The sequence below is a fragment of the Streptopelia decaocto genome (assembly GCF_964273445.1).
Source record: "Streptopelia decaocto genome assembly, chromosome: 1".
Lineage (NCBI taxonomy): Eukaryota > Metazoa > Chordata > Aves > Columbiformes > Columbidae > Streptopelia > Streptopelia decaocto.
The window spans coordinates 28,761,435-28,788,658 of NC_138663.1; the positions used below are offsets into that span (position 1 = coordinate 28,761,435).

The window sequence follows — 27,224 nt, forward strand, 5'->3', positions numbered from 1 at the left end:
TCAGTGCAACATTCAAGAACTCATGTTACAAGCCCTACAGCATGGGTCCAGGCTGTCAGGCTGTATTATCATTGCTATTTATTACCTGTGTTGTGGTTGTGAAAATAGACTTGAGGACCAGGTCTCCAGATGCTGCTAGAACAAGAGTTAAGGACAAATTCAACTCTGAGGGACTCAGACCGTGCACTCTGTGTTACACCCCCAGCCATTAAAAGTCAATCTCTAGGTTCCAGTTTGAATTTAGAGTTAAAAAGTGAGATTCACTCAGCCAGTTTCAGTTATCTAAAACATGGTTCCAGCCTAAGGCAGTCATTGTAGGTTCCCTTTATGGTCAATCTCTTCCAGAGGCAGAGAAGCTCCTTTGAAGGATATGTTGCTCCGTCTTTCTCATGATGTCCTTGACAGAGGGAATGAATCTCCCTTTGGAAGCATTAATCTCTCACAGCTGATAATAGGGCTGATGCACAAGACTGCCTGGGCACAGGTGCTTCGACAACTAAGGGTAGATAAGGTAAACACCATGCCGGTACACACCCATAAGCATCCAGCTTGAAGCAGCTTTATACCTGTTCATTTAAATGTTCAGAAAACAAGTACTCCTTAGCACCCTTATTAAAAGAATGGGTCTATGTTTTACACTGAAAAGGAAAAATAATCACTGGATAGGGAACACAGGGAACAGGAGACAGAATCGAGTTTCTCTTTTCTCTAAGGAATGAAGAGTAAACTAAAGAATATGGACCCTGCTTGTACATCAAACTTCCAGAACAGTAAGTAAATCTGCCCTCCAGTTTCATCCTGGATGGTCTGCATCCTAGTAATTTGGGTAATTTTTGGCTGTGTGTGCTGTGGTGTTTTTAATCACATCAGGGCTGGATAGAAGCTGAAATTGCCACTCACGTTGGATGTGAGCTCTCGCTACCAGTAGACTATTATGATAGATATGAGCATCAACATCTGTCCCCTTCTTCTGGGAATGCTTCTTGAAAGAAAAATATGTGTTGAGCTCCATTCCTTTAAGAAGTAGATGTGGGCCTCTTCTAGCAGCAAAGGATGCTATCCCTGCTTCCCAAAAGTTGCATCCACATCGCTGAACACCGCAGGTAGCCAGCTACCTTCAAAGAAAAGCTTTGACACTTTTTTTTTTCTCCACTGGATAGCAATAGAAGGTTTCCTGCTATGCCCATGTGTTTTTGGGATCATTATTTTGGGGTGACTGACTCAGCTCATGTGTTATGTGTGACTTGGCTACTGATTTGGGGGTTTTGCAGACATTGTATTAGCACCGAAATGCTTTAATGCATCTGCATCATGGTTAATCCCCAACCTACACAGTGTCTAGGCTTATGGAAGCAGGTGGGTGAAAAAGATGCAAAAGGGCAGAAGAAAATTTCGAACAAGATGTAACACTAAGGCAAGCATTTGAACAGATTAACAAAAAAAAAAAAGAAGAAAAAGAGAACAATGGTGTATAAGTAATAAGCATTAATGGTTTACCTTAAAAGTCCCATGGATCTACTGAAAATAGGGGCCTGGCTCTGCCTGCCTTTTCAGGACGAAATGCAGTTTATAGCAACTGCTGACAGGGGAGAGTAAATCTTGGTGTGAGTAGGAGAGTGAGAAACATGTGGAGGCTTATGCATGAACCGGAATTCAAGTGTGACATGACATTCATATAGATAGCAAGAATATTCAGCATTATTGCAATTAATGGTGAAAAAGAACTGTTGAGAGGGTGTTAAATCTTGTGCTTCAAGGACAGCTTCTAGCAACAAAAGGCCAAGAGGAAATGTAATAGGGTAGTGCAAATTACTCCAAGTATTTTCCTATAAGAAGTTTACATTTTCCCCCGAAGTATCTGGTGGTGGCCAGTGTCAGAGATCAGATGCTAGACTGACAGGATCTTCTCTATTCTTTAGTCTGGCATTCCCTATAAAGGCTGGATTTTAAAAAGTTGGTGACAGTCGATGTCTAGGTTCTTTTAACAGAGTATAAATTTAGCAACCTCCTTCTGAATTAAGCATTTAGGTGGCAGAGTTAATGTTATATCAATTCAAAGGAAAGACACTAAGATAAAATAGAAAGGGAAAAGACTAATATTTGAAAATTAGAAAGCAATTTTCAGTAACAGAGATGGACGGCTGGTTGAAAAACGCATAGATTAAGACCTAGAGAAAAAAAAAAATTGCTCCTCATAGAGAAATCATTAGGAGTGATATAATAATTTACATTTTACATAAGTGACATTCTTTTTACTTTTTTTTTCCTTTTCATCTAAAGGTTACATCCCTATAACCTCGCGATTCAAACTGCTATCACTTTGCATTGATATTGATGAGGACTGTAGGCACTCAGCGTCTCTCTGTAGATGTTTGTCATGTTGGACCTGGCCTTTGTTTTCACAGCCAGCAAAGCAACAACAGAAATTACACCAGCTGCAGGGAAGCAGAATTCATTCCTGCTGGCCAGGCACAGCTTAGCAACAGGATTTATACTGTATACACACAGGGAGAATCTTTTTATTTATTTTAGGTAACAAATACATATTTTTCTAGCAATCTCTGTATACATACAAATATTTCAAAAATATAAGCAAGAGAGAGGCCCAGTCTCTTGAACACATATATCCTTCCAGACCCCTGCCTGACCCCAAAGTTACGCTCTCCTGTCACTGACCCATCTAATCACCTTTGTGCTGCTTTCTCAGAAAAGGCCTGGGAAAACCCATCAGCTTTGCAATGTAATCTGAAGGTCAACACATTTTCATTTTCTTGGCCAGTTCTCTCTTTAACCAAGACTTAATATCAGGTCACTCAAAAAAACTACCTTTTATAAAGCTGTTCTTTTCAGAATATCAAACAGCATTCAAAATGTTGTGTAATTAACTAGTAGTCTTTATAGTTGAGTCTAAGAGGAATTAGAACAATTTTTTTTTTGCAGAATAACACAGGAAGTTTCTTTTTGTTTAACAGCAAAGAAGAAATATTGGCAACATCTGACAATGACACATGGAATAATTCAAGGACTTCAGGTACAACACCCGGTTTAATTAGTTCTTCCTTACTGCACATGTTAATTAAAAAAAAAATAGTGTGAAAAACAACCTTATGTAAATGATTCAAGTATGTTTTTGTTAACTCTTCAGATGCAAACATCCCAGAGATTGTTTATTCACAAGCAGAAGACAAAGACACCAAAACAGCTAATGAAAATATAAAAGATAAAAATGCAGAATACAACCAGGATGATCACGAAGATGATGAAAAAGAATTAGAGTTGCTGGTAAGTGTTATACAATTATATCTACAGTATTAAATGATATGAATCCATTTACGCTTCAAAGCTGGTGAAATGCTCCCTTTTAACAGAGCTGACTGATGTACTAATTTACAAATGTAAAGCCTTGGTCTCTACTTTCATTGAATCTCTAACTGATTCAACAATAGAAGGTGCTCTGATTTCACTATAGTGCAGCAACTTTTTCTAGTCTTAAATTAATTACTTCTCCCTTTTACTTCTTTACCAGAGGCTCTAAATGACAGTTTGAAGGAATTAGAAGAGTAGCATTTCAAAAAAATCTCTCCTCCTAGTTTCTAGGATAGGAATATTCTTCCATAAATGCTTGGTATTTAGTAAAATTCTCATATTTATAGTACTGTTTGTTTTGGGGGTTTTCAAAGGATAACTATGTAGCATGCTATATGAGCAAAATAAATATACTTATCTTTATAGCAGCAGATTATTCTGTATCAGTATTTGACATAAAATTTGTTAAAATAAATTTCACCCTCAGTGAACATTCAGTCTATTCGGATTTGTGCATGTGCATGTGTGTGTGAGGTTTGGCTTGCATTTTTCAGTATGGAAGAAAAAATGGCAATAAATGAGACACGTACAGCAATCTATTCTTCTCAGTGTCTGTTCTCAGCTCATATCATTTGGGTGCATAAATTCATAATCATAGATTATAATAGCTATCACCTGTGAAAATGTGAATGCTGAATCAGACAGGAGAGGAAGATGGGAACCATTCTTTTTTTTTTTCATGTTGATAGAGAATAAATTCCTCTTATTTGAATATAATTTTTTCTTGTCTTTTACTTGAAAAAAGTTGAAAATTGTTGCCTATTGTGGGACCTTTCACTGCCTGAAAGTCAGTGTCTCCTTTTTTTTTCTTTTAATGGTGAAACATTAAAAAGAAGATCTCTCAAATTCCTTGTTGTTCTCAGTCCACCCTTTTACAAAAAGCAGGATCAAATATAACCATTTGTTTATCAATTGCCAGGATTGTCCGTACAATAAATGAAGGGGGAGCTATAATTTAGATGTTAATTTGCACTATGTGCCCTTTAATGAATTAAACAATGAAGGCTTATAATAGATGGAAATACAACCAAATCTTTGAAATGCGCAGGCATTGGCTCACAAGACAGCTGTGCAGTTGACAAGTAACATGAGCCGTATGTGAGAAGAAGGGGAAATCGTAAGATTTGCATATAATTATTGAGATCATGCAAATGTCAGTTATGAGGAGGGGAAAAAAACACAGGCATCTCGCTGTTAAATCCTGACAGTTGGCATCACCGAAGAACTCAAATACACTTGAGCACTGGTTGGCAGAGGGTCATTAAAACAGAATTTGCAGAGACATTAGTTCCCTCACTTTTCTTTGAGTGACGTTTTACTATTAATAGTTTGCAGAGGCTTTGCAGAAAACATATTAATAAGAGAAACTGTAATGGGGTATCTACAGCAAGTGCAAATGCATAAAGGGGTGCCCAAGAAGGTAGCCTCTAATTGATCAGCCAGTGCTATCAGTGTGACTGTGCTAAAGTGAGAAGAGAGTGCAATGACAAGCAGGCATAGCTGAATAATACAATATCATGTTTGGGAGCTAGGAGGGAGAGTGATTAGTTTCTGGCCTTTTACTTCGCTAATCTCATTTCCAACTCATGTCTTACCAGATTGTCTAAAAACCGGTCTGGTTTGAAGCCTGTAAAATGGTCCCTGGGAGAAATGAAGCACAGATAATCCTTACAGTATTTGTCAGTGTGAAATGTGTCTTTGTTTTACTGGACAATACTGTACATTACCAGGCTTTGATGTACTGTATCAATGCCCTAATTTAAGTGCCAATCCTCCCCCACTCACCTCCCTCTCTCCAAACCTAGAACTGCATGTGTAGAGAATGAATTAGCCTCCCTTTAAGGGAATATTCTCTTCAGATTTAATTTGTATAAAATGCACTAGCAGCTTACTGAACTCATGAATAAAGAGAGAGGGTTCTGAATGCTGTTTTATTTCCTGCTCCTTTCAGCACCACCATAAAGCTCATTACCTATGTTAAAAAATACATACAATGCAAATTTTGCAAATGGTTTGGAACACGTTTCCATAAAATCTTTGTTACTGAAAACAAAACTTTCCATAACAAAATCCTGACTCCTTAATTTGGCATATTTTTGCAAAGTGCTTTTTGATCATTCTTTTCTATTCTATTGTTTCAGCTAAATCAGCACTTCACAGGAGCTAGAGGTACCTCTTCCAGAGATGAAAGGAATTTATACACAACAGAACCAGTTAATTTTCCAAGTGAAACTGAAGGATTGGAGAAAAAGCTAACCTGTATAGAAAGCAGCAGTGACTTACTGAGACACCCTGTGCCCATCAGCTCCTCATCCGAAAACACTTCACGAGCGGCAGGAGGAGAATTAAAAGATAAAGTTAAGTATTCCCTAAGAGATTATGATACTCAGTCATCAGGGAAGGAAGTAGCTGCTGGCTTGGTAAACAGCGGTGAGCGGTCGTTGGATCGTACTGGTACCAGTGAAAGCCTTTTATCAGCAAAATATTTTCCTGGGACAAAACAGAATGAGGCTATCGATACTATGACTACTGTCTCAAGCCAACAAGAAGAGAGCCAAACAGATATTTCAAAAGGTAAAACAGATAGTGCCTCGGGAAGTAAGATGATGGAGAGGTTATTCATCAGTGAGGATGCTGCTGATGCCTTGAAAGGGGCCTATGAAATGAGACCAGAAACCATTTCTCCGGAGCATGATGAATCCATGCAATTAAATGCACGCGTAGCAGGGACGCTGGATGGCAATGCTAATCCAGCTCCAGCGCACCAGGTGCCACAAATGTCTCACCAAACTCTGGATTCATTGTTGTCAGACACTGACAAAAATGAAGGAAAAATTGAGATGATTGAAAGCAAAGTTCGGGTACATTTAAGAGGAGATTTATATGCTGACACTTTTGCACATGATGATGCCTCTATAGATTCTGCCAAAAGCCAATATACACAAAAAAAAGGAGTTGGTGAAGTGTCAGCAAAGAACTGTAACACTGATGCAGGTAAGGAGAAGAAAGTAATTGAAGTAGCAGACTTAGCACTAATCGGTGAGGAGGAAGCACCCAAGCCTTTCAAGTCACAGAGAAAACACGCCGCCAAAGCGTTGAACACAACGCCTGTGTCAGCTGAAGACAACAAACAGGCACCCTGGCCTGCACAGGCAGATCCCCCGGCATCCTCTCCGTGGGATGAAAGGAGAGATGAAGACACTTGGGAACACAGAGGATTCACAAGGTTAAAAGACAGAGGAAAGTCAGACAACACAAACGAAGGAAGACTGATAGGAAAGGAAAGGGAAGCAAACCCCACAGAGCAGAGGTGGCACGAATGGGGTAGCGAGGTTCGGTGGGAAGCAAGGGGGAGCACGGGGGCTTGGGGTTCAGCTACCACAAAGGAAAAGTCTTCTGTCTCTGAGAAGGGTATCACAGAGGAAGCGGAGGCAGGTACAACTTATATAATTAAAACAACATCAGAAAGTGCTCCAGAAAAAATGTCTGCCAGTGAAAAAGCAGTAATTGCTAAGCTACCTCAAGAGACTGCACTAAGTGACAGGCCCACAGAGGAAAAGGAAACAGCATTTGATACACATGAAGGGAGAAATGATGGTTCACATTATGCTCTTTGTCAACTCAACACAGTGGGTGTATTATATGACACCGAATTTGAAAAGGAATCAGTTTTAGGTATTTATAATGCACGTGTACATGAGACACTGCAAGGAGAAACGATGTCTGTACGCAATAGCAGGGAAAAACGTGCCAAAGCACAACCAGACATCGGCAATATTCTACCTGGAGGAGAAGCAGTAAAGGCTTCTAGTACAGAAAAGAAAGCAGATTTGCAGCAAGGTTTATATTCAGAAGTATCTAAATATCCCCCAGGTGTCCAGAAGCATCTATACGGTGAGGAAGCAGAAGTGCTCTGTAGGGAAGAAAGCCGTGTTGGCACACTTTCCTATTCACGTGCTGAAGCTGAAACAAAAATGCCACCTTCTGGTACAAATGCTGTGCCAGGTTATCATTATAAAAGCTCTTCAGTGGCATCTTCTGAAGGGGCCATTGTGGCAGGAGATAGGGAGCATCTGTATAGACACTTTGAATTCAAAGTCATTGACAAGGTTGCTGCTGAGTCAGGGTACAATTTAAGTGTACCGAATGAAATGACATCTATTAATAAAAACATCTCTCCTGAAGCTTCAGACATAGAGATTTCTAGAGAAGGAAGAGGAAGGAATATAGGTCAACGTTTCCATCAAGCAGAGTTCAAAGAAGAGAAGTCATCAAGGCCAGAGGTTTCAATTAGTAAGCCTGCTGAAGAAGCTGGAGGGAGAAGCTCTCAATCTGACCGTTTAATAACTGAGCGGAAAACGCTAAACTGGCTTGATGACTCACAGAAGGAAAGCCAGCACATTTCCGATTCTGCAGATGTTTCTAACCAGAAGAGTGAAGCGCTTAAGTTACCTAGTGAGCTTCCAGGCTTAAAACATATTGCTTGCAAAATATTTTATTTCTTCTTCTTTCTTTCATTTGCTGCAACACTCTACCACTATGATTTGATGGTTTGTCTTGCACTCTACCTGTTTTCCTTGTACTGGCTATACTCCGAAGGAGGAAGAAACAAGGAATCTGTCAAGAAGGAATAACATTGATTGTCAACTGTGCTCAGGATCCATGGTCAATAGTCTCCAACCCCTCCAAAGCATTTTCACTGTTAAAGAGCTTATTCATTTTTAGAACCAAAGCAAGTTTTCCACTGAAGCATCTTTTAAAAAGATTACATATGAAGTTGAGTCTTCATGTAAGTAATTATACTATATAGGACCATTATGTTTGGATCATTAAATACCTATATGAATATGAGTTCTGAAGCACGTCAAGTTAGAATCCAGTACAGCTGTTGCTCCTTAGAAGGATATGAAGAAACAATGCTTCATATCTCTTTAGTACTTAAAACCACCATTTTCTTGCATTAATTTCTATTGCAGTAAAGCTTTGTATTTCTCTGGGATTTTTTTTTTCTAAGGTTTTGTGTCATACATAACACAAGGAACGGTATAAAAACTAAGTCAGTATTTTGGTATTGATATTACAGTTGATAATCTGCTAGTGTAATTAACCAACACTCTAAGAAGTATGACACCTGTTGATAAGCTAACATTTTTTTCCAAATTTTTATTTCATTGTTTTGACCTAGAGCTCCAGCTGTACCACTGTTTGAAAAATGTAAGGCTTTGACTTTGGTAACATCATGTAACTTTCAGGATGTAACTGCATAGCAGAATAGATAATGTTGTTTCTACCCTGAAGAGATTGAAGGCCACAGCCACAGGCTTCTTACCATTCGCTCACATGCACAAATGTTTTTGGTTTTTGTAAATGAGGACTGTGTAACATGACTGAGAACTTCACTGGATTGTTATTACAGACAAAGCCTTTGAATTACATTTTTTCATCGTGTTGCTTAAGCGTATCTACAAAGCATTAAATAAATTTTACAAAGGAGTGCCATGATTGTGTTGAGCATGTCTGAATTAGGTTTACTGCATTTTTCCATGGCTTGTTACCTGAAGCTAATCAAACACCAAGAGAAAATACAGGGAATAGCCCTGGCATTCAGTGAGGCTACTTTGTGTGGTTTGGGTGAAGCAGGAAAGCCTGGTATCTGCCCGCAGGAGAGCCCAGGATGATCCCACACAAGAGTCCCACAGGGCAGGCGCACGGGCGGCTCTGGTGTTCCATCATCGTGGGTCTCCCAAGCTGGGTCATGCACAAAGTTTGTCCAGAAAGAAAACAATAGATAGATTATGTTACATTTCAGCAATATTCTGAGTGATAGTCACAAATGTCATCGTAGGTAGTCTGTTAAAAGAAACACCAAGGCTACATAATGTTACTGACAGACTAGAATTTAAGAAGGAAAAAGTGTTGTTTTAAGCTATATTTGTTTCACTGCCACTGTGAAATACCACATCAACTGTGAAAGTTTTAGTTGCAACATATAGCTGAAGCTACATAATAGTGAAGTTTTTTAGTTCTTTGCTTAGCTCTGAAATATTTTACAATAGTTCTAAAATTTATTTACATGTTTCAGGATGTTAGGGAACTCTGATACATGATGTATCTTGGCATTTATGTTCTCCAGGGGGACAGAACTGTGGAGCACACTGGGAGTGGTGCATTCAGCAGAGTGAGCAAATGTGTGGGTGTTCTGTTGCCAGTGTGCATGCTGATGGCTGGATACCCTGAAAACTTTTGACAGCAATCCATAAATGAGTGATAGTGTTGCCCTAGAGACATTCAGGAGTGACACAGAAGGCTGTGATACTGGTCCAGATGTTCAAAGGTGTATAGGAGCTAAATGTTAATTGAGATAAAGAAATTAATTCAGTAGGCATTAGGAGCTAGATCCAATAAAAAGCTTAGGCTTAGACTTAAAGCAGGGTTGATGTTGAATCTGTATAAGTCCAAAACAATAATCACAAACCCTTCTTTACCTGAAGACCACAAATGCTAAAAGAACCTAGCCTTTTCTTGATGCTTATAGGCACTTTTCAAAAAAAAGCATGACATTCCCTTACTGTTGGTGGTTCACTCTCTAGAGTGTGACAAGCCCCTGGTCTAAGTGGTTCAAAATTTCAGCTTCACTGGGACAGAGATGTCACATATTGCTTTGCTTCCCAGTACAGCGTGAGCTCTTGAGTAGTGTCTTATATATTCTGAAAGGATCAAGGTCCTCAGTTGGAGAGCCCAAAAGGTGAAGACACCACCCTGCATATGTCCTACTGAAATTGTCAACATGCAGTCAGGTACCAAACTCCTGGGGCCAGAGAGAACAAGCACATGAGACACATTTTAGTCTAATAGTTAAAAACACCATGCCAGTAAGAAGAATATTTAGATTCGGTTTTCAGTTCAAAACCTTCTTCAATCTAATTTACCTTATTAAAGCAAAATTCATAAAATTCAGAGCAAGGACCAAAAACCAGGTTCCTGTCCTCTTAGGTAAATGTTCTATCTGCTAAACCACAAGATTCAAACCCATGTTTGAATATCTTCAGCTTTACCAAACCTGGCTCTTCCATCCAGCAGGATGTAGTTTAATCATTAGGCTACTGTTGTTGTCAGGAGCATTCTGATCCCCAGGGCTTGCAAGGACCTCTGTGTGTAGGTGGGTTCCTTCTTTCTCAGCTGAATTAAGCTGAAAATGCTTCTCTGCTCAAAATAATAGCTAGTGTGCTTTCCATTTGAGGGTAGAGCTGATTGGACAGCAAGAAAAGGGGTCGGGGTAATTGATGGATCCAGGACTGTGGGTGAAAGAAAGTCATTGAATTGAATCAGCCTCTCGAGAATGGCAGAAAAATGTTACAGAGAGCCCAGGAGAGTCCATATGACCTGCAAAAAGAATGCAGAGGATAAATAGAGAGGATCTATTAATACAGACATTCATTAAAAATTAGTAGGATTTTAGTGTGTGTCATAATATACTTAAACCTGTTGCTAAATATCAACTAAAATTTAGCTAAGTTACTTGATTTTCTAAAGAAATCTACCTTCAAACAGCTGTATTCCTGTGTCCAACAGGTTAAACATCTGGGTCTGTCATTTTAACACGTACAGTCGTTCAAAGTCGGAATTTAGGGTAAATATTTGAATATTAGAATAAGCATATTTCATCTACATACAAGTGGAATACTGTTAGCATTTCTCAGATTTGGAATGGGATTTTATGTTCTATATTTAAGTTATTTAGCCAGCATATCGTACCTTATGATTGCAAAATAGGACTCTAGACTGATCTGTGAACACAGGTGCCCGAACTTATAAGTATTTATATACTTAAAACAACAAAGCAAATAATTTTATCTTTTTTGTTTATCATTTGATAAGCTATCTTCTAAAAATCCTCTTACTTCTGTTTATAGTATGAAAACAACACCTTTAAAACATTGGCAAAATATTTGGCTTTTACTTACAAGTAAAAGGGAATAAGTGAGGTGTTGCATTTTTGCAATGATTCATATTTATCTGCCTACTAGGCCTCAATAGCATATTTCTAGTTAATACTTTCATTCCTAGTAGTTTCTAGTTATTTCTTTAGGCTGTGCAACAGAAAGAAGGTATGATCCTATGTGGCAGGCCCATGGTCATGAAAGGCTCAACTCTGATATAATACAGAGGTTAAAATTAATATAGTGGGTTTGATTGCGTTACTACAGTTATATGAGGTATACACATCCCATACCATGAGAGATGTGTCCCATGGCTATGATCTGAACTGTAATTGCCATAATTACATTAGTTTTCATATTGTGGCATCTGTAATCTGTTGAATGTAATAAAACCTAAATTTGTGGCAACAGGGAGAGGAGTGGGAGGAAGTTCTGTACCCAGATACCTTGCTAGGAGATAGTGACAACAGGCCACATCATTAACGCTTCAAATATTTGTTGTTATCAACTTCTTGTTGCTTCTTATCCATCAGTGACTTTTGTCTTGACAGTAGATAGGCTACAGAAACAGGCTACAGGCTTTAAAGGTCTATTTAACATTGGAAATGAAAAATTAGGATGACGGAGTATCCCTGAAGGTAGGATAATATGGTAATGTTTGGAGTCACTATACTGAATTTTAGGTGCTTAGTGGCACCTCTGAATAAAACACTTAAACTCTCTAGTCATCTGACCTGCAAATGAGAATCGAAAGAGACAATGTGCTGAATAGGGACCTGCCAAAGTTTTCTAATAGGAAACCCCAATGACTGAGTTGGGTTCTATACCCTTCCCCTGTCACAGGGATTAAACACTTAATGCTGGGTTTCAGGGACACGTTTTTATCAGGTTTATCAGTTTTCATATTCTGCAGCTCTCTTGTGCACTGAGGAACCTAATCCGCTGCTTTCAGAAACAGAACGCTTTGCAGAAGACAATCCTAGCATTTTGACTAGAGAAAGGACAAGTTTAACCCCTTAAAGCATAGATTGGGACTTGTGTACTTTATGTGAAATTCTAGTTAGGTAAAAGACGAAACTGACGCCAAGACCTTCATGTCTTCTCAGTGAGGTCAGCTTAGTCTATAACGTCACTCTTCCAGGCCTACACCAATGCCTCATGAACCAGGACTGAAGAATTGTTCTAGCCATTAAGGTGTCATAAGAAAAGGGGTAACATCTCCCATGGCTGAGCCCGCTGTGCTTTTTGAAGAACTTGATCTTGTAACTGTACTTTTAGGTCAGGCACCTACTGATCAAGCACCATCAGGATTGCTCTGCTCGGTTACATAGACTGGGCCAAGGAACTGGATTGGCAAAATGTGTAAATGTCTAAAGATACGTGGAATTTGTGGATTTCTGTCTTAGACCTAGAAAGGTGCTTAAATCCCAGCACAGTCTCACCTCAAACAGCTATGTCCTTTTGTGAATCTCAGCTGAGCTTTCAAAGACTTGCAGCTCTTCTGAGAGCACTGTCTGCAAAGGAAACCATAGAGGTACATGGATAAGGATGGGACTGATCTAAGAGGTCTTGATGCTTCTGAGGTTCAGAGTTGCACTTCAGGGTTGAGGTGGTAATCCAGAGCTTGGATCTTCTTTGGGTATCAGTGGAGTTTATTTGACCAAAACTACATATGCCCAAGTGAGGATAATATTTATGAAACAGTGTGAGTAGGTTGAAATGGAATTGATAATTTCTGCATTCTGAGCAGGCATGAACTAGGTGAGCTGAATCATTTAATGAGGGAGATACGTATGACTTGGTGGTACACATGAGATATGTGTGTGCATATGTGTGTGGGTGGCACTAGGACAAGTGGGTGGAAAGGTGAGAGCTAGATTTCAAGGGCAAATGGAGAAATAATAAACAGAATGGTTAATTGGAAAGTTTCTGGACAGCTTTCTCTAGAGAAGTGAAAGTTTAATAAGTTCTGAGTAGATTGGACAGATGATAAATACAGTATTAGCTATATAAAGTAGTAAAATTTAAAGTATATGCTAACTTCTTTTTGTAACTTATCAATTACTACTTAATTGAATTATAGTGGAGAATATCCTGCCCTTGACCTAATATTCAATGATTCAAGATTGGAGCATTGCTCTGAGGACAAGAAACATGCACTCCTTCTCAGGATTCTATAGCCGTCCAGGGAGAGACAGCCTGTAGTTGGAGCCACGAATCTGCCTTGAGGACATTAATGCTGGTCAGTCCCCAATGGCATGTGCATCAAGAGAAAACAAGAGTACATGTCAGCCTGCAGTTATTGGTGCAGAAATAAAAAAATATATGTAGATAGTTAAGCTCCCACCATGCCTGTGGTGCCTAGTATAGGTTCCTGGGACCACAGTACATGAGCGTGCCTTGCATATGTGTGATGGCAGGGAGATGACAGGACATAGATGAGCCACTATATTGGCTGTATTTATTTGGAAATGTATTCTCCTTTTCACTAGGGGATCTTTCTGGGGCTGAGTGTGCCAATTGCTTGTGCTCCTGGCACTGCCTTCTCCAGGGAAGACAAGACAGCTCCATACTGCCATACTTGGTGTCTTTGAAGAAGGAATGAGAACTGCCAAGTGACAGACAGTGAAAGAGCCAGCTTACTAATTAAGGCCTTTGTATTACAGACAGATGCTTTCAACTCCCAGGGCAATCAGGGATACTTAGGAGTAGCCTGAACTCTTTAAATACAACAACAGTGACCTGTTTGGGGGAAAGTCCTGATTAAGTTCCTCAGAAACTCCTTATGTCTTCATATAAACTACATGCCTGTCCGTCCCTCTCTACTATGGATGAGCCAAGATCCATGACTGATAGATGACAAGGGTAGGAGACGTCATGTGTAGGTTTCTTACCTCCTTGAATAATCTTGGCTGTTGAATAGCTTGGGGCAGTTAGATACAGCAGGCAATGTCTTGACCATCCTCAGAATTAGGCAAACCTCTGGGAAATGCAGCAATCACAGGGGCACTTGGCTTGTGCCCATCATTATTTCATGTTATGAGGGACAGAAGTCAGGCTTTTATGAGAGATTATGTGTGAAAGAGAAATACTGGTTGATAAACTACTGGTTTATCCATAGCAAAGTATTTGCTTAACAAAAGGACCTTTTAAGTACTAACTAGAACCTTTATGCAATTTTGTGATGTAATTTTAGTGTCTAATCCTTTCATATAATGCGGTATTTTTGTAGAATTATGGTAGAATAACTAATAAAACTTACAAAACAGAGGGAAGAAAAGAAGAGACAGAACTGGAAAAGAGAGAGACAAAGCAAGAAGCAAGCATGTGTCTGCATTGTTCCATAGTAGGTAAGAGATTCAGAAACTGGAGAATTACCTTCTTCCAAGTCAGGTTGAACTTGTAATCAACACATCATTGTTCTCTAAGACTTGCTGCACTCCAGGAAAGGGCACAAACCCAGACAAGCTTTTTCATTTCCCCCCTTGTATATTGGTAATAACAAAATAATCAGTAATAGAAAGCAAATTAATGAAGGCTTTGTTCCTGGGCACAAAGGCAATGCCCCTGTTGCCTTTGCAGGGTGCTGTAAATGCAGAGTATTTGGATGACGTGGTCGGGACGTGCTAACAGCGGCTTTTCTGGTATTCTGCTTCCATGTTTCACACACATTCGCTCGTGTGATCATTATTAATCACTTAAGCCACTTACGTACCGGAGCGTAAACACTTGCCATCAATCTTACGCTAAAAGACTATGGTGAACTGCACATATAGGAGCACACTGTCTTATTCATTACATGATATATAATTTGGCATAAAGAAATGTTTAAAGAAGCTGTTATTATCTTGTACTTATCAAACATTGCAAGACATAAAGTTCAAGAAACTCAACACTAGCAACTGTGGCTGCGACCTTTTAGACTAGCTGATCTGGACAGACATACACCTGCAGCTGTACATCATCTTCTAGTACAGACATATCAAGTGAGAAGCAAATATTGTGACTTTTCAGAAGTGTGTTGTCTGATACTGCATAAGGCAATAGCATGACTTGCCATGTACTTTCCTTTTAATTCTACAAAAGTCAAGGACATACACATTCAATAAACATTGATTATAAATTAGATTAATGACAACTGTAATCTCATTAATTGACTTTTTAATAAACAAGTGCTAAACCATGTTCTATTGTGTCGATAAAAAGCTACATTTTTTTGTTATGCATTAGGCATCACAATTTTGATGTTTATTTGTCCTGTGAGATATTTAAGCCAGTCATACTCTTGTGGACAAGTTTTCTTCACAGTTCACAGGGCTTGACCCAGGGGAGGGCTCAGGTGCCCACCAGCTGGGAGTGCAACCCAGACCCCTGAGTGAGGCTTCTGTGCTTGTTATCCAATACAATGGAAAATGAGTTGTTTCAGAAAGACATCTCAAAAACCTACTGACTATGGACTCACCTCTCTTTTGAACAGAAATTCACCTGGTGAGCTTAAATAAATCCAGAATTAGGTAGAAGCCATGGCCGAGTATACACAGTGGGGAAGAGATGCCAATACTCTGGAAAGTCTTACCCCCAGAGAACTTCCTGGTCAGAACTTGAAGCTGGGGAAGACTGGGCTGCCCCACCACTCCTCTGCGCATCTGTTTCCTTCTCTGGCATCACTGAGAGGAAGGGACACCAGGGCTAATGTCAGATCTCCTGATGAGAATGACGAGGAAACCATAACTTGGGGCACACTGTGGACCCTGGCTTACAATGGAAAGCCATCGTGAGTCACTGGATTATGACTTTGACTTTACATAACTCAGCTCCACCTAATTCTTGTTGCAGGCACCTGAGACCTTTATTGAATATAGGCTAGTATTATTCAGCCTTGGTGCATGAGAACAGACAATATTTTGCAATAGAATTTAATGTTGCTCTTAATTAAATTAGCAATAAAACCTCACAGTTCCCATTCAATAACTACCTTGTTTCTGTCTTGACATCATGGCTGTAATTAAGAGAACTTCCTTTTCAGGTGCCCAGTTCTTTAATACTTAGGTCCTTTTAAACGTCCATATTCCACAAGCACTCCCATTCAGTTTGACATTATGGAGACTTCATTTGGCTTCTCTTACATCTGCTTAGCACAAAGGCATATTTATACAAAGATATAGCAGATACTTTATTCATATGCGAATAAACCCCATAGGATTAATTCATTAATTACCATTACATTAGTGGTAAGCCAATCATGGCCCAAAATGGACAGGTGCCAGATGGGTTGGTGCTGCAGTCAAGCAGATAGAGCTCTGCCATGGTGAGTCTAGACAGAAATGACTGCAAAAGCAGAGAAGTCAAACTCCTGACCCTGCCATGTCTGTTGAATGGCTTCTTCTCTAAAGGGAAAGAAACCCTCCCCGTATTACAGATCCTGAAGATTTCAGGGAGAACCCCTCTAACCACAATATTAAAATTGCAATCCTCCTTCTAGTAGCTACCTTGTTGTGTTCACAATATTTTCCCTCCTATTTGTCATCAAAGGCAAAGCTGTTTATTAATCATGCTATAATTCCTTCTCTTGGCATGAAGGCTCCTGCAGCAGGTGATCTGTGACTGTAGGTATGTCTAAATGGTACACTGCAGGCAGGAGGGGCTTGGTCAGCTCATACACTGGGTCAGCACAGGCTGCTCTTCTGGGCAAAAATGGTCAAGCACACTGCCAAGTGTGACTGGTGAGCTCTCCCTGGGATGAACTACTCTGAACTATTGAGGTGTGAAAATGGTCTTTGGTTGGTGCAAATTTTGGCACAATGAGCCCACATTCGCTTGAAGTAATGGAAGAAATAGCTTATATATTGACTGGGTAATGGTGAAGGTGCTGAGGAACTGAAGGTGGCCGAAGAGGCTTAAAATCATGCCAAGTGAATTATTCTACAAATTCCAATCTGGAATGCCTGAACTCTAGACAATTTTTTTTACATGGATTTGCTCTTATTGACTTCTTCTACATTTAAAAAATGTACAAACTAGAAGTTTTATCATGTCGCTTTGCAATGATACACTTGCAATTTCAAGAAATTGATTAAAATTTCACAGTGATACTTAGAATTAATTCTCTCAAAGTGTTAGTAGAAAATCTTTCAGTAAAAATCTGAGCATTGGACAGCACTGACAAAAAATGCTTATTTAAAAAACTACATGCGTAGGACACAACCTGTAGAGTAGTTCTGTGTTGCCTGAGAGTGACTGGAAGGTCTAACAAATCACACTGCATGACTTTTGAGGTAATTTTGTCTGCAGCCTTTGTTACATGCTACAGTGAAAATCTATTTCCTTGCATTGTATTAACAACACCTCCTTGCTATTATTAGTTATGCTCTGTATTATGAAGACCATGTATTTTGGGCTGAATATTTTCTCATAACAACATACTTGAGACCACAGCTACATGTTCGTCCCTTGAAACTGAGGGGAAATTAAAAATGCTGAATAAAATTACAAATATAACAAGGAGAGTTTCTGAGGATCCTGCCTGCTGCCTGGGAGCTGCAGTTGCCTCCACTGAGCTGTGGAACGAGAAGAAAGCAGAAAAGAGGATAGAGAGGAAGCAGAAAGAAGCCATTGTGGCACAGTCCCTTTGTCCCCTTGTGCTACCTGACTTATAAGTACTGTTTAGACCAGCAATAACTCCTCTGCTTAGGATCTATACTCATCCAGTGCCTGGATGCTGGGAATAATTTAGGCTGGATTTAGGTGATGAACCCTCAAGCGACTGGCTCTGTCCTTTAGTGAGCACAGGTACATCCCCTGGGCTCCGAGTTCCTCTGGTTATTGAGGTGAGAGGCAGGTCTGGTCGGCAGTCCCAGACAGAGCAGGAGGGGGTGGAATACTCAGGGCAGAAATGGGGAAAATTCTGCACTGGAGTGGAATTTGGCTCACTGCTTTGCAAGAGGTATGTAAGCTGTTCATGCCTGGGACAGCATTTAATTCAGTATTTGAACAACTCTTGGTGCAAAAAGGTCCAAATATTTAAGTCTAAGAAGAAACAGCTGTGTTTTTAAAGGTATTGGGGTAGTGAAATCAATGAAAGATGGCTAAAACACCTCTTAATTGGGCTCTTATATCTTAATAAAATATGTGGGATAACTTTTTCTTTTATAAAACATTTTCAGAGCAATTACTGTATTATTCTTATTCTAACAAGTAAAGAGATTTCCAGGCCAGGTGGAGGGCTGTACTAGGGACAACGTGACAGTTGCAGACCAAATGGGGACAAATATCTCTGAAACTTGCTGGCTGTTTTATCTGCAGGAAAGAGGGATTGCAGGCTGGTGGCAGCTGACAGGAGCCAGAGCTCAGGGATTTGCTATGTGAGTGTCCCAGGAGCCAAAATGTTCTTTGACATCTCTGGCAAAAAATGACCATCATTATTATGATCTCCTGCATAGCACGGGTAGTGGAACTTCAAATAAATGATCCCAGGGTAAGAGATGGTGTCTTTTAAAAACAGACCTGCCTGTGAAAGAGGTAGGTTTTAAAGAGGGTGAATGAGAATGTATCATATCCTTTGATAGTCTTTCCCAGCGGTTAATTATTCTCACTGTCAAAAATGCATGCCTTTTTTTCTTGTTTGGATGTATGCTAATTTCAAACAGGTGTTTGATTTTGATTGTGCAATTAAAAAACTGTGGAGAAATCTACAAGGCACTTTAAACAAATGGAAATTCTGAAATAGTCCTGTATTAGAAAACTTCATAGTTGTATAATTACGATAAAACGTTTTTTCATTTCTCTCTTTAGCTAGCTTATAATGATTTTTGAAAGAATTTGGCATTTAAAGCTGTAATTAGGAAGTTGCAAGACATTCTTATTACTGTAAAACAAATGTGGATTTTATTTTAACTGGGAAAAACACTCTAAGTTAGTAGTTTATTACCAGCTTAACTATACGGCCACAGCTTTCGCCAATCAAAACAGGACTCTACTAAGTGTGAGACAGACCATTCTGTGACAGCCCCAAAATAAAGCTGGTCTCAGAGTCTCAAAGGATAAAATGGGGAAAAAAATAACAAGTTAAGACCCATGTGCGGTTGCTGCACTGAGTACTGAGTCACAGTACTGCCTTACCCACCTCTCTATGGCCTACGATAGCCTTTCCCTACATGCATGATCCTACAGAACATCTCTGGCTGTCTGAGAGTGGGCTCTATGAGCTCTTGGCAGTGATGCTGCTGCTTGTTCACACACAGCCCGTGGCACCACATGTGGCTGCATCCAGCTCCGGCCAAAGCAGCTGCTTAAGGGTCAGAATTATGTGTGAAGGATCAGCCAAGTGTGGTGGTGATGGTGGTGGCGGTTCAGCCTAAGGCCTGCACACAGCTGGAGCAATGTGGGCCCACGTGATGGGAAATACATTTGCCAGTAGCCGCATGACATCAGCCCCTGCCTTCCACAGACTGCAGATGGGGAGATGCTGAGGTTCAGTGTGCTGTTTGAAGTCTTTACTATTATGGCTTCCTTCACCAAAGCCCAGCTTTATGTCCTCAAGCGTATATCCTAGCATATCTCACATGAAAGGTCTGTGTGGATTTCCTTTGTTCTTCACACACATTGTTAGCAACAAGATCTTGCAGCATCTAAGAGCAGAGCAGAACTCTGTGAATATAGCAGAATCTCCCTCTTGGGATTTAAATCAGTTCTGGACATATTGGACATGTAGTTTGGACTAAATATACTTTATAATGCTCATCTCTTTCCTTGCAGTTGCTCAAGAGGTAGCAGAGAAACAACAAGCAGAATGGGAAGCAAAGATTTTGCTTGGATGGATGTATTTCCTTAGTGAATCTACATTTCTTCCGTGGTAGCTTAGACACACTGCAGCACAAGCTCTCTAGCAAGCTGCCAGGTCAAGATGTGACTTTCAGCTGGCCAGTGGGAAAAAATGATAGGGCCTCTGGCAAGTGAAATGTCAGTAAAGAGGCATAACATTTGGCACATTTGTGAAGGTGCTTTGTGATTTTGGGTGCTCAGCTGAAATAGAATATGGACCAGGCATCTTTGATGGGCACAGGAGCTGCTTTTGGAAATATTAGCTGTGATGTCTCACACATGATGTAGTCACGTTGTAGTCAGCAGGGCACTGTGTGTCATGACATAGCACAGAATTTGCACCTGCAGTGTTAGCACAGAAGGGCCCACTGCTGTTCTAACACCTGTGTAAATTAAGATCCTTTCCAAGAGTTAGGACGTTGACTTGTATAAAATTAGGACAAATAAGATCACGTAGTGAATAGTGATTGAAAAATTCTTGAATTATTACAGTTCACACTAAGACATAGCAGCATAAACTGAAGTTTGCATCAGTGTTTTCAAGGCAGTTTGATCTTAGATATTGTAATTACTAATTCCACGGTAAACCAAGCTAAATGAGAATGAGATTTACAGATGGTTTGTTTAAATGTTAATTTTTCATTTGATGTTATTTTTATTTCACAAATTATTGTTGCATCCTGCAGTGCTCAGAAACTTATTTTATGAAAGAACACTTGTTACTGTGAGATGTGCTTGTGAGTCACAGCACAGGGAGACAAACAATGTTATATTTGTCAGCCCAGGAGCACTGATGTAGCTACAGAACAGAGCTGTGTCCCAGGCATTGCATGAATCTTTAACAAGGCTATCAGTACTCCACCTAGATGCTATAGTTATAGTTGCACTAGGAATAACAGCTGAAACTGTACAGATATGTGGCTTCCAAATCATTATTGCTGATGCTTATGTACTAGACTTGGTGGAAAAGACATAAATCGAATTTTAAATGTCCAACACGGTCAAGCTGAGTTAGTGAAAATAAAATGCTTTTGACCTTGTAAAGTGAGCACACAAATTTCGTGTGTGAATTTATTAAAATCCTGCGTTTTAAAATAGCCTTTGTGTACCTAGAGTTGCAAATTGCAAAGGTAAGTTTTAAAGAGGAAACAAAGAATGCCTTGGCATGTTAAATGACACAAGTTTCTTTGGTCTCATATATTACTTTCACAGTCTCACTACCATTAGCCTCAATCCTTTTGAGTCCACCACACCAGAGAAGTGAGATAGACAAAGTGAATTCTCCATCATTCACTTCTTTATGTTATTGTGAGGATCAATAAATGCCCATTCAAAGAAACTGAGGTTAAGCCACTCATTAATCCTGCCTCTCAGAGATTCTAAAATATGATTTTTTTTCCTGTGTAATCTCCTTTAAAGCATGCAAAATGCAGTTTATAGAAAATGGGAATAATATACAAAAGAACTTGATGGAAGATTAAGCAAATATTTGTACAGGGAAAACTCAGTGTTCATTGAACTGGTTCTCTTGTAATCTATGGTTTGGACACTTGTAACACTTTTTTCTTGGTAACTTTCTTGCTCTAGGTCCTGATTTCCCTCCGTATTTTTTTTTCCAAAAGATTCATGTTACTTCACAGACAAAAAAGTGTGTAGTTGAATATAAATGGCATTTGGCAATATTTTTTAAATAATAAACTTGGAATATAAACAAAGGAATTGTCAATGCATGAGTCCAAATTCAATGAACAGCTGCTCAGAACTGTCAGACAACTCAGAATGGCTTTGCTTATGCAGCCCTGTATTTTTTCACTCTATAATTTTGATTTTCTTTCAGCTGTCTTTTCAGTAAACAGGGAATCACTTGCATTAGGCTCTTAGGGCCTTAAAACACCATGGCACAAAGCAATTGTTGCAAATCTTTTGTGCCCTGTAACTGAAATGCTTTACCTTGTAATGCATATTGCAAGGACATTATGCATTATGCAAGGACCTTGCAATGCATATTGCAATGCCTTGATGCTTTCCCACCGAGACTTTCGGTGCCGGGACCTGCAGGAGCTCCAGCTGTTTGAACAGTACTGTGCAGACCGGCTATCAGCAAGGTCTGCTTCTGTTTGGTTTTGTGTTTATTTTGGCAAAACCCCTAGAGTTAACATTTGTTACTCTAAAACAACTTTAAAACTTGCTTGGGAGTGGACCATTCAAGGTATGTACAAACAGATATCTATGCCTATATCATCTATATTTATATCTGTATCTATACCTATATTTGTATCTATATCTATATATCTGAGCTGAAACACATCTCTGGCTTGGAAACAGAGTAACTACATGTGTCTGACCTAATAACTTACCTTGGAATATGAACAAAGAAAACTTAATTTGGTTTGTACCTATCTACTTAGACATAAGTTGTTACTCAGACCAGGGTCCACCTAGAATTCCGGAAAAATAAAGAGGTTCCTAACTGAACGCAGCTGACCACACAAAAGGATGCTCCGGTATGAAGAGAGGAAGGAAGCATGCAGCTGGAGCTGTAAGGAGAGGGCATTCTGCCTTGCCAGCAGCGGCTTGCTCTAAAATCAATTGTCAGCATGCATCCCAACAATGTAATATAAAGTGAGAGATTTATTGCAATACAACGTTATAAACCAAACATTTCAAAACAAGTGCATAAAATGCCTTAATCAGAAATAATTTTACTTTCCTCAAAATGGGTATTCTTAAAACCTAGAGGACTCTTTCTTTCCTAGAGAAAGAATTTACAGTAGTTGTATTTTACATTTTATTTCTGTGAAAAGTTGGTGAATTTGTATGAAAGTCTAGTCACATTCCCTGCATGAGTGATAGAGAAGTATGTACAGAGCTTCTTGTCTAGATAATTCATTGCATTACCAATCCTATTCTGTAATGTTAATGGGATACTGTACAAGACTACCACTGTATAGGAAACCACTCTTAAATCCATTCATTTCCCTTCCATCACAACCACAGGAAGAGAAAGACAATGGCAGGATGGATTTTATGTCTATTCGGCTACATTTTGTACACAAAGAGAATACAAATATATTGTTAGTCTTGCTCTTTATTAATTACCTTGCTGGCTATTGACTCAAGCTCAGGTGGTATATTTTTCAAAGGCCTTAATAACCTCTTTGTGTTCTAGGCCAGTCTTCCTCAGTCTTTTCAGGGTGATGATTTCTTATTTCAAGTCGATATTACAACCACCCTTCCAACATTTATTGTAGAGTAAGACTAAAAAATGTTTACACACAGTAATAGCAATGACCTGGTTTAATCAAGTGTGTTTGGAAAGAAGGACCCCATCCATGTCTAAAAGTCAGCCATCAATGACATTCCTGGGGTCTCCAGATGCCCACTGCCCCAATCTGGGACATGACTCAACCTGTGCCCTAGGAGGTGCCCATCTTCCCTACCACACAGGAGACCAAGACAGGTGCTGTGCACCCAGTTCTTGTCCCATTTGAGACAAAAGAAGAGATTTGCACCCAGACTGGAGAGCCAGGAAGAGCTACACAACCCAGCATCCTGTTTTTAGCAAGAAAACACTGGTCTTTTAAAGCTAAAGTCCTATATGGAATGAAATAGCAATGAAGGGTCACTCGTGGTGGTTGAGAGGAACTGATCTCAGGTACCTTGATGGTTTTGACATCCTGAGAGTTATTCTGTGATTTCTTTTCTTTTACATGGATTCTACTCATACTTTCAGCTCTTTGCAAACCGACTAATTTTGCAGTCACAAAGTATCACAGGGTAACGATGATCCAGCACTGCTGCTCCAGGCAGATGGTGGCTGCTGGCTGAGGAGGTGGCTGCTGGCTGAGGAGGTGTCTGATGTCTGATTCCGCAGTTCTCCCCCTACTCACAGAGCCCAACATTTTCTTTGGAAACCACACATAGATGCAGGTTCAGATATGACTGCGGTGTCTCGTTTCTTTGCACCTCAGGCTTCAACTGTCCTTTTGATTTTGTGGAACCTCATAAATTCTTTTCCTTCAGGCCAATACTTCTGGCACCAATTCACTGCAGTCACCTCCGCAAGCCAGAATCTATTTCTGCACTTGAATCTGTCTCTCTTTGAAGCCATTACAGGGCAGTTCAGTCACCTGCCAGCCTTTTAAAGCACAGTAGTGTTAATTCAACACAAAAGCATATCGGAGAAATAACAGCTTTCCGTATCTGAAATAATGGGCAGCCAGTGCTTGATGTTGCTTTAAAACTCAGATAAAATAGCTGAAGAGACTACAGGCACTCTGCTGTCTGTCCAAGAAAGGAGTTGGGTCCAGCTGGGCTTACTGGTTTTGTTCATTTTTCTGGACGTTCCCTGGTTCCCACAGAGCTAGAAAGGAGCTGTGTTGCATTCAAAGAAACTTGCCAGGCTGGGCAAACTGCTGGTCCTGAGACGATTCCTGTGTCCTAATAGTCCTGGGCTCACATGAAAAGTGTCCTTTGCAGAGTAAGTACAGGGTACCATGGAGCATGAGAAAAGTTCCTGGAACAACATGGAATCAGTTCAGGTCCTGTGTGGCCAGAGCAAATAAATGTGGCAGGAGCCAGCTTGATTCCAGGGGGATCAGCTGGGTGTTGCTGTGACGTTTCTAAGTGTTTTCAGCTCTGAAAGTGCCTTGCAGGTTTACATGAGCTCATTCTCCATAGAGACGGCTGGGTTTGTTCATTCCATCTCTGAGCCATATGGAAAGCAGTCAAAACCTTCCCGAACCCACAAGCCAGGGCTGGGAAGTAATGCTCTCCCACACGTGCCTGCCGCCTGTGTCTGCGGCATGGATGATCCACAGCAAAAATCAGATCATCGTGGATACCAATATATCAAAACAATGCATAAAACCCATAATTTATTAAGTTGTTCCTTAGCTTTCATGACCTGATAGGTCCAAAGGACTTCAAGTACGACTGCATGGCCTGTTTGTCTTGGTCCCATGTTTGCTAGTTTTAGGCAGGGTGTCTGTGAGGCAGAACACCGTTTAATGTCTCTTCAGTCCTTCAACTACATAAACGTAGGTGCTTCCTCTTCAGGAAGGTGGCTTTCTGTGACCTTCCAAAATGCTCTCTGTGATTCATCTTTGGCTGCTGTGGTTTTGCCTTTATTTACCTGCCAGTGCCCTTAGAAACTGCTTTAAGTGCTCGTTGTTGTGGCCACTCAGACAGCAGAGTTAGAATTTGCAGGCCTCCAAAGATACGTTTGCAATGCTGTGCTCATGGTGTATTTAAGAGTCTTGGATTCTGTAAGACAGGTTTCACCTATATCCAGGAACATTTTACCCGGGCGTCTATGTACTTCAAATATCTGCTTCAAATTGAAATACAGCTTGTGGGGTGTGGCTTTGAAGGTAATTCCAGTTTTTTATCAGGTCAGGTGTTTAGTTTAGAACTCTGTAAGGGAAACCTAATATGGCACTGTGTAAAACTAATTCAGATATGGTGGAAAAGCATATCAGTGTTCCCAAGATAAGGAGAAGTACAGTTTCACGTGCAATATTTGTACTCAGACTTATTTTCTGCCTGTGAAATAGCAATGGGTCAAAAGACAGATAAAATCACTTGAAGTGATAAGTCACAGTTCCCTCGTGATTATTATCTTCCGTGCAGAAACACCACCCAAAGTTCATGATATAATGCTACATTATTGTGGTGGTTTTGCGTGAAAATTGAGCTGTGTTAGGCTGTATAAAAATACTGAAAATATCTCTTATTGAATTTCTTGCTTACTGTAAGTAGTACCTACTAAAGAATGGAGTACCAAAAATAAAATAGAAGTGTATGGTACAGAAAATTACTAATCTGAAACCAGTTTACTACTGTAAAGTGTATTATTCCAGCAGAGTTTGCATAGCTGCCATGTCACAGAGTGAAACATTTTGGAAAACATCAACCAAGTTGGAGTTTGCATTATGTCTCTAGGGGATTTTAGAAAAGGAAAATAAAAATAGGTGTATTTTTTTTTCCTATTTGATACGCTTCTTCACATTAGCTGATTAAAACACTTGGAAGCAAAAGTGAAAAAAACAAAAAATATTGGTTTTATTTGTCAGTAATCTTTAAGAATCTTTGTCTTAATTAGGCTAGTAGAATCTTTATCATGACATATTTTCTGTATCCAAAAGGCCTTCAGAATATTTAGTCATAATGCAACAAAATGATAAACTGGACCATAAAATATAAATACAGTATATACACATGAGATAGTCATATACATGAATAGAGGAGACATAAAATTCACCATAAAAGATGATTAACCCAGTTCCAAGGAAAGACTCACAAGTGGTGATTTCATTAGTGAGTTATGGGGGTTTCCACATGAGTGAGGAAAATAATGTGTAATGGTTGCTCATTACATACCCTATTTATTCACTTGGCAACTTTAGAAAAAGTTTTGTCCCCAGCTAGGGTTGGGAATAGTAAAAAAAAAAAAAGACAGAAGATTTCCTAGAACTTCAACTTCTTTGTCTATGTGAGTTTTTTTCACTAAAATGAAAGTTTGTTAATGCAAAAGTAAGAAAACAAATCAACAACAAAAATCCCTAAAACCCAAACTCCTGTCATGTGTAACAGATAAATAGAGTGAAAGTATACTGATTTTAGAAGTGATTTGGTAAGGACAAAAGTAACATGTCTGCATAATGTCTGTGCAAACTTTTTCAGCATCAAAGCTTCAACTTCAAAGTAAGACCAGGGTATGAATCTACAGTACCATTACGTGGGCAAAACTGAAAAAAACCTCTATGTTGTATGCACTAAGAAATATTTTCCAGAGAGCAAAACTAACTAAATAAGTAGATCTATTTTTACTTTGGAACCGAAAACCAAGATAAAGGTACAGAAGTTCCTGGGAAGAGTTGGAGGCTGTGAAAACATCTCCCAGCTGTCTTCAAACACTGCTGAGTATCAAAACCACAAATGTTGAGTTCACAAATAACAACATGTTGTGAGATACTCCACTAGCCTACTTCTGATATAACACATAGCACCTGAAATTTATTTCCAGCCATAGGTTTAGTGGGAATGTTTACAAACAAAAAAGTGGAATCTTGATTTTTTTTTTCTTTGCATTTCCAT

At 39.5% G+C, this 27,224-nt stretch overlaps 1 protein-coding gene across 2 annotated transcripts in view; it reads left to right on the top strand.

Annotated features, from left to right (window-relative positions):
• Positions 1-15,491, top strand: part of PPP1R3A (protein phosphatase 1 regulatory subunit 3A) — a 46,746-nt gene extending 31,255 nt beyond the window's left edge. For both annotated transcript variants that reach the window (XM_082055051.1, XM_082055050.1), the window contains 3 exons: positions 2,973-3,031; positions 3,146-3,282; positions 5,508-15,491. In XM_082055051.1, the coding sequence (XP_081911177.1) occupies positions 2,973-3,031; positions 3,146-3,282; positions 5,508-8,000 (2,689 nt within the window). In that variant the 3' untranslated portion in view covers positions 8,001-15,491. The remainder of the gene's footprint in view (positions 1-2,972; positions 3,032-3,145; positions 3,283-5,507) is intronic.
• Positions 15,492-27,224: the final 11,733 nt, after the last annotated feature.